Source organism: Filicampus tigris, chromosome 3, assembly GCF_054856515.1.
Source record: "Filicampus tigris isolate MCC_2025a chromosome 3, RoL_Ftig_1.0, whole genome shotgun sequence".
NCBI classification, from domain to species: domain Eukaryota; kingdom Metazoa; phylum Chordata; class Actinopteri; order Syngnathiformes; family Syngnathidae; genus Filicampus; species Filicampus tigris.
The window spans coordinates 27,173,622-27,189,555 of NC_141219.1; the positions used below are offsets into that span (position 1 = coordinate 27,173,622).

General features: G+C 40.1%; 1 protein-coding gene across 3 annotated transcripts in view; it reads right to left on the reverse strand.

Moving 5' to 3' along the window:
* Positions 1-3,492: 3,492 nt before the first annotated feature.
* pacsin3 (protein kinase C and casein kinase substrate in neurons 3) overlaps positions 3,493-15,934 on the reverse strand; it is a 35,379-nt gene continuing 22,937 nt past the window's right edge. For all 3 annotated transcript variants that reach the window (XM_086026201.1, XM_086026200.1, XM_086026202.1), the window contains 3 exons: positions 8,641-8,783; positions 6,266-6,438; positions 3,493-4,883 (listed from right to left, as the gene is read on the reverse strand). In XM_086026201.1, coding sequence (XP_085882327.1) covers positions 4,768-4,883; positions 6,266-6,438; positions 8,641-8,783 — 432 coding nt within the window. In that variant the 3' untranslated portion in view covers positions 3,493-4,767. The remainder of the gene's footprint in view (positions 4,884-6,265; positions 6,439-8,640; positions 8,784-15,934) is intronic.

Genomic DNA, 15,934 nt, shown 5'->3' on the forward strand with positions numbered 1-15,934 from the left:
GTCGACTGAAAATGACGTGACAGTTGCTCAGGGCTCAGGTAACCACCAGTCACGGCTGACCTGTTTTCTGAAGCTGAGTCGTGATTGGGCGTTACCTGAGCCCCGAGCATTTGTGATGTCATTTTCAGTCGACAGAAGTGACAAAATGGCCGCCTCCTGAGATCGATAAAAAGGGGTGGATTTTGCTGGCTAATTCATATTTCAGAAACGCAATATTAATCAGAATGCCGTGTTTCAACTCGTGGGCCTGCTGGGAACATCTTCTAGAAAAAAATATGTTTGTGTTGGCTTCCCCTTTAAAGATTGTTTCCTATTGTCAATTGTAAAAAAACACCCCAAATATGTAACATTTACTCCATAATGAGGAAAAACAATGGTTGTCATAATCATGTCTCGTAATGATTAGCCTCTAACTTGAACTTGTACAAACAGTTGACGGCCTATTAAAGACGGGGTTCCTACACGTCCTGGAAAATAAGAAAAAAGTCAAATGTCCGTAAAATGTCCTGGAAAAGCTTGAGTTGTCCTGGAGAAATATTTTTCCTCCTTCTGCTTCTCCTTGCCTTGTTGGTGAACGCAAACGGGTTAAACAGACATGCATGCCTGTTTTCAGCTGCCTTCAATGGGCGACATTGAGCAGCTGCAGCACTTTTCTGCTTCATCTCTGCTTCTAGCCAGCACAGTGCCCTACGTGACCAACCAATTCAATTGCCTATTCCCTTCGAACAGTTCTGCTGCCCAATGTTTCCATAGGACTTTGTTGCTAGATTTACTTTTCAGACCAAAGTAAGCATTTATTTTCTCCAAGGAAGCTCCAAAACTGTAGACTTGGAAGTTCAAGAGTGTTTTGTTGTGCTGTGTATCGGGTGTAGTGGGCATGCTCTCACTTTTGGCTGTGCGCTCTGATATAAAATATGTCTGTGGTATCAGTAGAGCCGCAGCGACAATGATGCCTGGCTTTGACGGGTACTAACAGGTGGTCTTACTGGGCTCCATTTAAAATACTGTGCATAGAACAGAGAATAGAGCTCTGACTTTTCATGCGGTTTTTAGCTACCGGGTAGTTTTACACCCCTGGGCTAGTCAACCTGGCTGTGGCGCTGCCATGCGCGCTAGCATCGCATTTGACCTCTCTCCTACCAATCAACAGTTGATTTGCAGCTGAGAGAGCCGTTCCTTTTTTGAGCCTATTTAGATGGTATTTGGCAACACTGAAGCAGTCCGGTTAAATGTACAATTGTAGAAAATAACATTTTTTCCAAAGCTATGGGGTGGAATTTATGTTGTGATAAATTATATTGTAGCAGATGAAAAAGTCCTGGGAAATAATTTCAAGAAAGAGACTGGCTCAACATCTCCCCAAAACCTATTGGTGACTATAGAACCACCCTCTTAAACCTGAGGTTCTTCCCACCTACAAATTAATTGATATCTAAGCACCTGTAGTAGATAGAAACATTATTCCAAAAGAATTTGAGAGCTGTAGACGTGGCTTTCACACATGCCAGAGTTTATTTTTTACTGTTTCAATCGAAGATGTAAAAATAAAGTATCAGTGCAAGACAAGCACCATTTTAATTAAAAAAAAAAAAAAAATCAAGTGGTAATTACCGTCCTCTATTCTGTTATAAAGACGTAGATATCGTCATTGTCTAGAAGCATATATCTTAACCGTATATCACGTTCGACTGATTCAAAGTCCACAAGCGCATTGTCGTTTTCACTGCCGTCGCTTATTTATGAGCTCCCGCGATCGTCTACGTTGACTGCCCTGAAAAAATCCGGGACGTCCTTCGCGGTCTCACAACACCGTCACGTGTTTATTCTGATGCATATCATATCAAGCTGTTTCAGCATTTATTCCAATATCCATTTAAAGGTTTTATTCCCAGCGTAATTTTATCCTCCTAATTTGATGCATTAGTAGGATAAATATTCAATATCCTACTACTGCGGTGACTTGTTTTACCAGTGAGGACAAATACATTGGTGCCTTGAGATACGAGAATAACTTGTTCCATTACTGTGGTCTTAACTCAAAGCACTCATATCTCAAATCATCTTACTCCACTGAAATGAATGGAAATGCCAAGAATCTGTTGCAGTCACGCCCTCCCCCCAAAAAGAAAATGTCTTAGATTTTGATTTAAGAAAAATAACACACTATAATGTACTTGACACATAGTGATGACATAATTAAATTGAATAAAGAAATTAAACTGGCTTTGCTGCATTTTTTTCCTTCAATTCAATAGATATTGTGCAGCTCTTTTTGTGTGCACCATGGCCATGTGGCAGCAGTATAATTCATACACATAGAAGCGATACACAGTCGTCAGTAAGCCACAGTAATATTAGCCGTGAGCGGCGCTGGTCATTTTACTAAAAACGGAACGTCCGTTATTCGTCACCCGTCTGCAGCGTGGGCCGTCCTTCATCCGCGATTTGCCTTTTTTTCCAGAGCGAAAAAAATAGTACCCGTCTATAGGCCGATCCGCCTCTAATTTTAAATAGCCGTCCGTCGGCAAGTCAGACTAAATTTCCACTAACCCTCCCATTAGGGCCGACTATCTGTATGTGTCCACCTCACTTTAGAACAAGTAGAGGGATGATCTTGTTCTTCCATTACATGCACCTTGAAGAGAACTTCCATTCTTTCGCACACCACCATTTTTAATAGATCCTCATCACAGTTTTCAGGAAGTAGTTTCTGTCAGCAATTATACAGAGATAAAATGCTCAGTCTTGATCGGTGTTAGGTATTTTTTGGTTTTTAGCAACATAGTCCAATGTGGTTATGTTGCGAGTGTACATAAACCGATTTTATGTCACGCTTTACGACTTGTAGCATTTAAAAAAAAAAGCTCTTAGTAAAGATAGCAGTATCTGCAAATCTTGCTTCTCCTTCAGGCGCTTCACTTGAAGTACTGCAGATACGTGATTTTGAATCAGGAAATTAAGTGACAATTGAGTTGAACATTGTCAGTCAACAATTTCCATTTGGAAAATGGAATATTTGATGTGATGTAATCTGCACCCTCCGAGGACATCGCATTAAATTGTGTATTCCCGTTTTATTTAGCAGTGTGGTTGTTTTACAATTGTTGCCTTGCACTCTACCAGGCGTGTTACCGCGGCGGCTAAAACCTTTCCTGCTGTTATTGCACAACAAGAGGTAGATCTCCCCCCCCCCCAAGTTGAAAATAAAGACGAACACGAAGGAAGGAACTCAAACAAATTGGATAATCACTGCTCGTGCTTAAATTTGGTTTTAAAATCATTTTGATGTCCGTGTGACTCACAGGTTCTAAGGATAAAGACAAATATATATTGAAAAAAAAAAACGGAATGCAAATATAGCAGTTATTGTGAGATTTTCTCTTGCTGTACATATGTCAATTTCATAAAAATGTCAGCACATTTTAAAACGTTGCTTGACTATGCCTTTTTTTTACATTTTATTTTAAAGAAAAGATCATGCTCCAGTGGAAATAGCGTAGAAAGAACTTTATTGTTGCTTTTCACAACTTGATGCGCTGTACAGATTACACACTGAGGGAGAGGACTCCAAAATAGGTGCAGACGCTTCTAAGGTGTCAAGACTCCAGTTGTTTGGTTAATGCAGTGAAATTACATCAATTGTCAAACTTGCAAAACGCCTAAACGCAGTCCTGAACGGAAACATTAACAAGTGTGCTTTGTGTTACCTTTATGGCGATTTTCACCACACCCAAAGTTTGACACTTAAAATCAGCAGAAATCAGATGAAGACTATTCCCTAACGTAACTAAATTCAAGAAAACTAGAACTGACCGTAAAAAAACAAAACACAAAAAAACACTACCAGCCTCACATGCATAACCCGAATCAGCTGATGTTACACGCAGCTCTCAGACAGAAAAGGTAAAGTGAATGCAGTGTCACAATCAACAAAAATGCGCCGTAGGTTAATTAAGCGTGAAGCTAAAAAGGGGAGCGGAGGGTGGCAGTCCGAATCAATGAATTCATGTCACAAACATCCTCCGTAAACTGCTCCATGACGGTGTGTTCTTGAGCACACCGTCACTCGGCGGGTGATGTAATCCCTCAATCAGACAGGAGGGAACAAAACCAAAAGTAAAGCAAAGCTAAAGCTTAACTCATAAACGTCACCTAAAATACTCCTTTGGTTTGAAACATATATTTGACTTTTAAATATAAACTTTCTGTTGTACGATATCTCATTGGATTCTAGTGTTGAAAAATGATGATTGCAAAGTTCTTGAGGCCTTTCATCAAGGGATGCCACTCATATGTTGCCACAGGTTAGCTTAGCTTATTTTAACTTCCAACCTGGCTCGCTTTTTGCAACGTCATGGCAGTCCAGCTAACGTGCGTAGCGTCCTGCTGACTTTATCTCGACGTCAGACTATATTGAGACAATATATATAAACGTATGATGAAGTTAGGTGGCCGCTCCTTCCGTATGAAGGATTTCTTCTTGAGTGAAATGCGGATGTAAACCGATAACTCGTGACAACATGTAAATCCGAGCTTCACAGTTCGGAACCAAACCGTTTCGAACTCTCTTGGCGATTCTTTCCACGTGTCGTTCTCAACAGAAATATAAAGAAGAAAAAAAAAACAACAACTCGGTGAAGAGTTTTACATGTGAATTCGGAATTGTCCAAATGTGTCGCAATGACAGCACTGATCTGTTTCGGGATTGGTCCTGGCATCTTGAGTGGAGTTGTACCATTGGCCATGAGAAGAAGTGAGGGCGGGTCATCAGGAAGCGCCCAGCTGGACATAGTTGGCGGGATAGAGACCCACTTGTCCGCTGCTCAGCTGTCCTTTACACCAGCCCTGCTCATCTTCCTCGCCCAGCTTCAGCAGCTCCTCGCCTGCAAGGACGGACACAAAACAGTCGCTTCCAAGCACGACATTTCATTCTACGTACACGCACCGACCCACCGCCATCTCATTTCAAACCTACCACTTGCCCTGATGGTCATATCCGATTTTTATTTATTTATTTTTTTTAATTGCGGGGAAATGCGTCTCCGCTGTTCACAGGGAATGTACCTTCTGGAGAAGCTCTTTTTCGCCTTGTGTCCCACCATTTAGGAAAGAATATGACAAACCTGCACAGGCTCCCTTCGAGAAGTGTTTACATGGTGAAGAACGACGTTGGCGTCTTCCAAAACTTCGCATTGTTACAATAGTTTTAAATCCTTTTTTTTTTTTTTTTTTTAAATAGCCACGTGTCCTATCCTCCAAATCCCGAAAACTGATTGAAGTTTGTTTTCTGACTAGCCTGGCACTCGCCGGAGTGTCATTATAAGCTGCAACTGCAATATTACACCAAAGGTTCGGCGGTATCGGAACCAGTTAAAAGTTGCACCTTATTGTTTATGGCGGCATTACAAGGTAGTCAGAAAGATTTCATTCATGTTACTGATCAGATGGGGTCAGATGAGGGTTCAGGATTCGACATGGAGCCTAACATTGTATTAGCCAAAACAATCCGCAGAAGCTGGACGAATCAATCACGTTATAGGAAAGTAGTAAGCTTTGACAACTAGTCATAAGTCAGCAATAGAAAAACGTATAAATGATGGGAGCACATGAAAAAAAACAAAAATGAATGGTTTTTTAAAGAAATAATCATTGTTTTTACTAAAATCCGCGTATGTCGGATTTCACCGTTAAAAGTCGAAATTTACATGAAAATGCTTGGCATAAAAAACGAAAATACATTAAAATAGATTTTTCAGAATTTCAGAATGTTTCCGAAATCAGAATTTTGACTTTAACCCGAAGATTGACAGCATATAAACGTAGTCGAGACGTCGTAGGTCGCCTGCGTCCTAATATGAGGACTGCCTGTATTATATAATTGAAGAAAAAGAAACAATAAAAGTGAGCAGATATGCAACCCCCGCTCCCTCAATTTGAGCCAGGAAAAACCCCGATGCGTACTTAAAAAAAAAAAAAATACACCATATGTAGTGAAAAATGAATACATACAGTACTTGTTAACTTTTGTCAAGTTAACTTTACCAAACCAATATGATTGAGCGGAAAGTCACATCACATGATTCTGTCAAGTAACAGAACAACGGTACATGACATGCATGTCATCAGCAAGATGGTGTTTTGCACATTTCGATGTGTCTCAATTGTGAGTTCGGGTTAGGAAGACTTGATTTTATGTTTTGTGATATGACCTCTTCAAATCCCCAATTAAAAAAAAAGTCTTGCAAGCATTAGTGAGGGTTAATACCTGCTTTGAAGCTGAGTTCGTCGGCCTCCTGGCCCGAGTAATCATAGAGCGCTCGGACTCGCACGCCCTCTTCCTGCTGCTCCATTTTGTCCCCCGCTTCTCCAACACCGTTCAAAGCCAACTTCTTTGGGTTCTCCTCGTCCGACCAGTCGGAAGAATCATCTTTTACAACCCTGAATGAGCAGATGTGAAAAAAAAAAAAAGTCATTATCAACAACAACAACGCCAGCTTCTTTTGGGACCGAGCTCATCTGAGATGGACTGATTGCAAAGTGGAATAATGTGCTGTGGTCTGACGAGTCCATATTTCTAATTGTTTTTGTAAATGATTGATGTCATATATTTTTTTCTCTTCACATTTTTCTTTTAAACAAAAGTTTAGTCTTCCATGGGTTTCTACAGTATGCTTACTCCAATTCCCTCACAGGTTAGACAGTCAGTTGTTCATACACTTTTCAGGTGTTAACTGAACAGCTCGAGAACAGAAAAAAACAAAACACACGGATCAGTCACACAGGAGCTGATGTCAGCCACTCTTCACACTCAGGCACTCACGCGCAGAATTGCCATCACGGGCAACCCCGCAAGGCCCCGCCTCTGAAAGGCACATGATGGTACACAGATGTTGCAATACATCTATACATTTATGCTCTCAATTTTGTCTTCGAATACATTTACAATGTGTTTGAAAAGTGAGTTCAGGTGTGTAACAAATTTAAAAACAAGTGAGCGTTTAATGTTTTTTTTTTTTTTTAGTTACAAAGAACTTGGATACAAGGTCATGAGAGTCCAATTTCCTAGCGATATTTACTTTGACTGCTAATAAGCTCACTCGGCATGAAATGACAAACAGCAGCAGCAGCAGACAAGTGCGCAAACGTCAAAACAGGATTTGTCTCATAGCTGAGCCTGTTGTAATGAAGGCTCAGAGGAATCCACAAGCTGCCTCTTTCCATCGCAATTGTAGCAAGCCACAAACCCTCAAAGGGCGCACAGGCCTCCGTCTGCTGCTGAAGCACTTTTCATGCGGCACTGTGCCTGTTTTAGCCGAGGGAGTGAGCAGGGATGTGCTGCGTTTGACTCGTTTCGACTCAAATATTTTTGCTCGAGGACAAACTGCAAGGGCAGGGTGAACATAGGCTAATAATGTCTCTCTTGCACACACGCACGCACATTTCAACTACAGTAACTAGACAATGTTAATTAAACTCCTTAAGGGAAGGACCAATATTAACAATTCCACTGTGGATGAGAAAACAGACTTACAAAAAGTTGCTGTTATCTGACTTGAGACATTTGTCCAAATATATAATGTAGTGGCCTCGTTTACTCAACTACAAGTGTACCAGATGTCCATTAGGGGCTAAGCTATTTTATGAGGCGGCTTATATTTGTGCAAATGCACTTGATTGATATTCGTAAAATAATTCCACATCCTTAATGAATATGAAAATATTTTTAAATATTTAAAAATAAGACTCTGAAAATCCAGGAATAATGATAAATACAGAGACAACCGTTGAAATATATGTGTTGGAATAAATATAACATACAATAATCGCAGAATGACACAGTATAATATTAGGCCTAAAATCATTCACATGCTGGCTAAATCTTTAGTTTGAGTGATTTTTAAAAAAAATTTGTTGAGTGGGGTCTCTTCCGGCTGGAAATGACCTGGAAATATTAATGAAAATATATGATAGACATATTTGAGAACAGTTAATATTCCAGATATTTATAAGACATTTTTGAGAACCCAAAATATTTTGCATCATTCAAAAGGATTCTAACCATACATTGAGAACACTGAAATACAACATTGTATTGAGTCTGAATTATTTTTATTTTTTGAAGTAATTTTTAGTCAAAATGTATGAAATAATAAAACACTCACGCTAATATATGCACATATTTTTAAATCATTACTTATGACAATTGGCTTGCGCATAACGGCGTCCGTCTGAGTAATTGTATTTATTTATTATTTTTAAATAACCTGCATGGACTAGATCCACCCTGAAAGTTTGAGTCTTTATGAACTTTCTTTCCCCTCCTCCAATGAGGCATAGTAGACATTTGGTTGCCATAATTTTTGGCTGGTCCCATCAGGGCGCCGTCACAGCAAGTCACGCCCATGATTTTCGGGGGCAGAGCTTTTAGCCCGGATGCCCTTCCTCACACGACCCAATTTTTGATTTATTTATTTTTGATAAGTGGCAGTGGCTGGATATGGGGACACTGCCTGAAAATCGAACTAGCAGCATCGTGTAGCCACTGCAATACCAACCAGCACCAAGTAATACAGTGTTATACTTCACATTTGATTTTCAAGTTCATTGCCTCAACCATCATTTGCTGTACTGAAGCTGTACCTGAGTGCATTCTGGGTGATGGGACTAGGCGGGATGTCATTTCCCCCCGAGGAGACGATGTTGGTGAGGGTAACTACGCTGTCGTCAGAGTGTATACCTCGCTCCTTCCTGCTGATGCTCCGACTTGTCTCTGGAGTCCACTCCTGTGTGCGCACACATGCAATTTAAGCCATTTCTACATACACCTTTATAATGCAGTAAAATAAATCTCATCTGTGAAACCTGGACCTCTTTGTGATTTTCTCGTTTTTTGTTTTTTTTTTCAAATCAAGTCAGTTTTGCTCAGTGTTCTCATAAATTCACTAGCTATTCGGTGAGTAAGTATGTGGTTTGATGCTGTTCAAATGTACCCTATTAAAGGATTTTTCTGAAAAAAAAATATACATAAAAGTCAGTCAAACAAAAGCTGAAAGTTACCACAGCCCTCACTTGATCAGACGGGGCTGTTATTTTTTATAATATGCTTACTGTTCTCATTGGATTGTTTTTATTTCATACCTCAAAGGTAGTTTTTTTTTTTTTTCATATAAATGTTTGTATGTTAGCAAACAATTTTTGGTGCATCACTGCCACCTTCTGGAATGGAGTGTGGGCCGGCAAAATACCGTTTCATAACCTCCTAATCTCAATCTTTCCAAAAATAAAACAGAAATGTAAAACTTAACTTAGCAAGAAGTTCTCTTCAAAACTGTCTCTGTACTGAAAGCTACTTTATTACGTCTGACTGTTCTTGGTCACCCTGAATAAGTTCTGATTCTCTCTTTGGTGCATACCGCCACCTGCTGTACATATAGTGTCAATGCAGTCTGGGTCACATTTCCATCTCTCATCAGCAAAATGGGCGTGTGTCAATGATGGACCGTTCGAACTTGACGTAGTTATTATTACACAAACAAATCCACTTCCGTCTGTGCTTGGGCAGTCTTTTTTTTTTTTTAAGCAGGTGTCTGTCTGTCACCTCTGTGCATTAGCATAGGTTAGAGATGGATTATGGCGTGTTCCAACTTCTAAATTCGGTTTGCCACCGTAGGAATGTAATTCTGTCGCAGGGGCGCAGCCATGTGCACACCCAAGCCCACCCAGATTGACAGACTGCCCACCCAGTGATTCATGAAACAAAAATATATATTTTTAAATTATTCTTACATCATTATTAAAATTTTTTTTGAATGTGCATTTTGTTGTGTTTTTTTTATTTGATTGAATATTAAGAATGTCATAATTGTGGCTGTGTGTAGACAGACAGGTAAGATAGATATGTGATAGATATTATTTACGTGAATTAGAAACGAGGAAAAGAAAAAAAAGGAGGAAATCTGGGGTTTTTTGTCCATACAAACAAAGCAAGAGATAATAGAAAAGTATGAAAGGGGGATGCGTTTGGTTGATCTCGCCAAAGAATATGACCGTAATGTATCGACAGTCGCCACGTTATTAAATCAGTTCTTGAGAAAACGCCAGGCAAAAACCACTTCTGAGAGAGAACATGAACCAAAGAGGGCAAAAAGCGATGAGGACAGCAATTAAAAGGTAAATGACCATCATTTTTATTCTTTACTCCATTCTTTATTTTTTTTACATTATGCACAACTCATTTATTGTGCAATAATCTAATTGTAAAATGTATTTGTTAGGGATGTCCAGATCAGGTTTTATGACACTGATACCGATCATGCATGAGTGAGATCGGCCGATACCGATACCTATTCCGATCACATGGAATATCTGTATATTTTTCCATTTATTTATGGTGACTGATATTATCTTTAAAAAAACAGCCATATTATTGCTGTAATTTTGACAAAAATCTATATATATTTTCAAAAGCATGAAGAAATACAAAACCGTTGCTGGCACAATACAACAATTACTCACAAAGATAACTGAAAATTAAATTTACCAGCTTTTAGTAACAGTTTTTAACAGATCAAAATAATCAGCAGTCTCAAAAGACTTAATTATGCAAAAAGTCAAATGAATAACAATGCCACCTAAACATTGCATGGTTCAGAATATAATCCAAGTAGAAAAAATAACACATGCAGGCTTCACTTCAATAAACTATTCAATGAGTTCCTTAATTGAAACGACTCAGGAACTTTATTGTCTTGTGCATAGACAAACTTTCTTGTGCATTTATTTGTCAACGAGAAAAAAAAGTCACTGCTAATCGTTTTGTGAATTATTATATCATTATTAATTATTATAGTGTTGCCCTCAAGTGTCCTACAATGCGTCTCCCTGTGGCAATACACTAATGCCACTTATACTGCGCTGTGTCCGCCTTGACTTTATTCAATGCAGTGAGCCTCGTAAACTCACCATAGTCTCCCAATTGCTTGTTCTTCTTAATGTCGGATTAAGTTGGTTGTGTTGAAACTTTTGGCCATGCGAGGTACTTGCTATTGTCAGGATCTATGGAGACTACCGGGATTCGCTGACGTGGCAACAGGAGAGACCAGAGTGGATTGGCCACAAGCTAACAGCGGCAGGTTTAAAGACGCTCCGCGGATTGACAGACGGAGGCGATGCATCTGACAGCAGCAGCCCGTTGCTCTCGCGGCCTTCAACACCGCGGTGTAACTTCGTGGTCTGTGTTTAGTAGTGCTATTAGGTTGTAGATAGCTAGTGGTTTTGTATTAGTTTTGGGTATAACCTTAGTTTGTGAGTCAGCTTGTGCGACCTTTTACTTTTGACCCATTTGTGGCTATTTTGTGTTACTGCGAGCCTTGTGCCTCTTGTTGTAATAAACCTTGCGTATTAACGCAGCATTTTTGTTCCGTGTATGACCCGTTTGAGACCGAGAGCAATCACCTTCATTTATGCTACGCATCTAACCCTAGTGCGTAACAGCTATGTTCAGACCAACTGCGGTGGGAGCATTTCATCTAGCGGCAGCCAATCAGCATCGGGCATACTACGTCAACACAGCCAAACAGCGTCCTGTTCACTCTGCGTTTTTTTTGTTTGTTTTTTTTTAACAGTTTTTAGAGTGGCTCTGTTTGGCTGTGTGTGACACACCGCAGTGTGCGGAGGGACCTTTGAGCTTTTTTTTTTTTTTTTAATAATATCTTTAATTAGTAAATGTCAAACATAACAAGAAATTGAACACAATTTACATTTTAACACAAACACACAAAAAACAAACATAACGCTAGGGGGGTAAACAAAACAACATACGAGAAGAAAAATAGTTACGACATTCTAGCATAGAGAGAAAGAGAGACAAAAAAAATAATCATTCAAAAAAATATAAATAAAAAAAAACATTAGATTCAACACAAGCAGAAATAGTTGTAATTGCTTTCTGTTTTAGAGAGTACCTAATTGTAAAGATATAATGTTTGAATTCGTTAATTAAAAACAGTAAAGCTAGGAATCCTTCCCATGACCTTACATTTATGAATATGAAATTTTGCCATTATTAAAAGTCAGTTAATGAAATGCCAAACCAAAAAGCACATTCTTCCAAAATAACCCAAAACTTTTTTCAATATAACTTGTTATAAAAATACTTCGGTTACACCAAAAAGATTGTACTAATGAACATTGCCAAAACAAGTGAATTGGAGGGACCTTTGAACTCTGGCTTTGTTTGGCTGTGTGTGACATAGTATGCGCGATGCCGATTGGCTGCCGCGAGGCGGAATGGCCAAAAAGTTGATTTGTTTTATACGCGACGAATGGACAGATTTTCGGTGCTTCACTTCGCGTCCCACAGCTGCAAACGCATCAATCGCCCCGCCCGCGCCAAATACATTGACTCCAATTGAAACGCGCCGCCAGAAATGCTCCCACCGCAGTTGGTGTGAACGTAGCAGCCGCGCCTCCGCAGCGAGCAGAGGGGGAGGGACGCAACACGGCTCTAGGCTGCGAAGCATGAGCTGCGGTGATCGGATGTTTTGATCGGCAATAAAAGGCTTTGATCGAATATTCCGATCATGTAATTTTTCACAAAGATCGACCGATCATGATCGGTGTCCGATCGATCGGAGCGTCCCTAGTATTTGTTACACGTTTTAATGCATTTTTATGCTTTGTAAAAGATTTATGACTGAATTCTGGGGTGCTTGGAACGGATTAGGGCATTTACATGGAAAACACGTCCCTACTTACACAATTTTCTAGTTAAGACATTTCTTCCAGAAACAATTAATTTCGTAAGTAGCGGTACCACTATATTCAGTTTGTAATTTTATTTGAATATACGATGTGTGGGACAGGAGGATTGTGCTCAGAGAGAGAAATATTCAGGCCCACCCATTAGCCACGTTCTGTTTTGTCTGTCGTAAGGACCCCAAGTATTGCTGTAGTTGAGTCATTTCCTTGGTGCGTGTCTGACTTGTTCCAGCTCAGGTCTATATCCAGAGGCATGTAGTCAAATATTAATTTGTCATTCAAGCAGCCAGTCGTCACGGCAGGTTTATGCCAATTTCTCCCAAATCGGCCTATGGGGGACAACTGATCCTGCTCTGCAAATTTGCTTGGCCACAAGTAGCCGGCAAAACACGTCATGACCACAAAGAAAAACATCCAAGCAATGTTAACATACTGTATATTGCTGTCAAGTCAAGTTTTATTGAATTGAATAACACCAGATTTTTGTTGTCTGTGCTTTTACAACATTGCTGGTTGGAGATAAATTGCCGTTTCTAAAAAAGCACTTCAGACAGTAAGAGAATGCTCAAGTTTTCCTGGGCTGCAGACTACAGTACAAAGCAACCCCACTACAGTAATTATTTTTCCATACAAACATATCACTGGATGTGACAGCGAAATAATCAGAAAAACAATAGTTGCCACATTATATGCTGTATACTTAATGTGCAATAAAATCCAAAAAGACTGCAAAATAAAGAGGTCCTGAGTAGGGGGGTTGCCAGAAATGTTCCAGTGGGGTGGCCAGGGTGATGCAACACCTCAATGAAGGGTGCATGTTCGCGTCATTCTTTGTCATAACGTCCACAGTCAAGAATTTCATGAAGGAAAATTCACCCATATCCGAAACTATGCCCACCACACTCATAATCAAGCAGGAATACGTCTAAAATCAGGAATAAATCAATAAAAAAGCAACACTTTGCTGATCTTAATTTACTAGATAATGCAGTTTTCTTTGTTGCTTTGCCCTACCTCATAATCTCTTCATCGACTTCTATCTCACTGATTTGCTCGCTAACAGCCAGCCTGAGTCATCAATTGTTACTGACGGACAGTAACAGCCGTTTTACAAACTGCGATCAATGGCTTATTCGTTCAAATCATATATATGTGGCAGTTGGAGTGTTTGTCAAATTTATTATGCAATGGGTGAAGTTAGGAACGATCAAAACATATACCCGACAACGCCACCTTGGGAATTTACCCAAGTAAAGTCAAGCTACTCCGTAAGGCACTCAGGTTCGTTTTACTGAGAGAGCGAGAGCATGAGGCGTACTTCAAAATAAATATACAACTGGTTTTATTTAAATAGAATCAACAACTTAGAAATGAAATAGTAAACAAAACATGCACACAGCAGGGCACGAAAAGTAGAATTCCCCCGAGTCAGAAACACCCCCACGTAGTCTACACAATGATCTAATAACACACACACCAGTCCACACAACACAGCAAAACGAGCATCCCGAATCCGGCCGCCACCGCAAGCCTCCAGTCCTGCAACCAACAAAGAAAAACAAAAAACCCACACAAGAGCTGCACAACGGCCAGGTGAGACACTTAGTCTGTATTGGCACTGCAGAGGGACACACGCAAAAGAGGCACCCCAAAAGTGGGCGGACCTTAGAACCAGAGATCAAGCGGAGGGCACAACAGTCCTGCTCCACTTTATAGGGAAACCTCAATTGCTGATTGGCTAATTGATTAGGGCAGGGCTGTGCACCTACCACCAGAGGGCAAATGCATCTCGTCCTGCCCCATATAAAAAGCACAATGACAAGAATCTCTTCATTCGTCACAATTCTAAACGGCAAAATTGGAAACACGACAAAAAGTTCCGTTTGTTTTATAGCTTTTGAAGTGACGAAAACGGAAAATTCCACTGACCTGAACTCTAATGCGGTTCAAACAGAACTACAGTGCATCCAGAAAGTATTCAGAGTTTCACTTTTTCCACTTTTTATGTTACAGCCTCATTCCAAAATGGAATAATCACCCCATAATGGCAACGTGAAAAATGCTTTTTATTTTTGCAAATTATCACCCACCCCAAAAAGTCAGCACTTGTACAGAGGTATCCACAGCCTTTGTGCAATACTTTGTTGATGCACCTTTAGCAGTAATCCCAGCCTCAATTCTTTTTGAATATGGTGCCACAAGCTTGGCACTTTGGGTAGTTTTGCACATTCCTCTTTGCAGCTCGTCCCTCTCAAGTTCCATCAGGTTGGGAATGGTGTGGTGTCCCATTTGTAGACTAAACAGGGGTGGAAATAAAGGCCTGAGTGTAGAAATGTAATGTTTGCGCATGGAGCATGCCAACGCCACCGTGTGCCGAGAGGTTGAGAGCAGTGCGCAATTGCTCACGCAGCTTAGAGGGAATGTTGGTTACAACTGTCTAGGATCGATAAGGCAAAGTGGTTCTTAAGATGAAAGGTATCATAAGGACAGGCTTTATATGCAAGCACAATCACTTCAGTTTACATTACCGCATCTGACAACTGCTTATCGTCTGTTATGATTTGTTACGTTCTTCTCCCATCATAGTATAAAAATAGGACAAGAGGTTTTCCAATAATTTCCTCACTTGTGAATCAGTATCCATCCATAGTTGAACTGTGTATGGGTGGACAGTTGCGAGGAAAACACCAAACTGCTGAACAGGTGAGTGACTGCATGTGACCTCTTAGGATAGTCATAAATCAATAGTCAACTGTAGATTTGTTATTTCGGGCCTTTCCAAACTCTGAAGACAATGGCTTTATCTTCACAGAGTAAATGCAGCGAATTGAATCTTTAACTGGATGAGCCTGCAATTTTCTTTTTTCCTTTAATCTTAATAAATGCTTTTTTTTTAAGGGGTGGGGGGCGCAGTGTGTAAATATTTGCGACATTACAAGACTAGTAGCAGTTCCTGCAGGAGCTTTCCACTGAAAGTCTGAGAAAAACTGTCTGCGTTTGCGTGTGGCAACATTCCACTCACCCACTCAGGACTTAGTAACACAACAGGGCTTTCACAAAAACCCTATTTAGTATTCAGTTTTTCTGACGTGGACACACACAAAATAATACTGACGGGCAAGTGCAAATGGAAAGTTTAAAGACGAATGAGTGTTTTGGTCAATGCATGATCTTA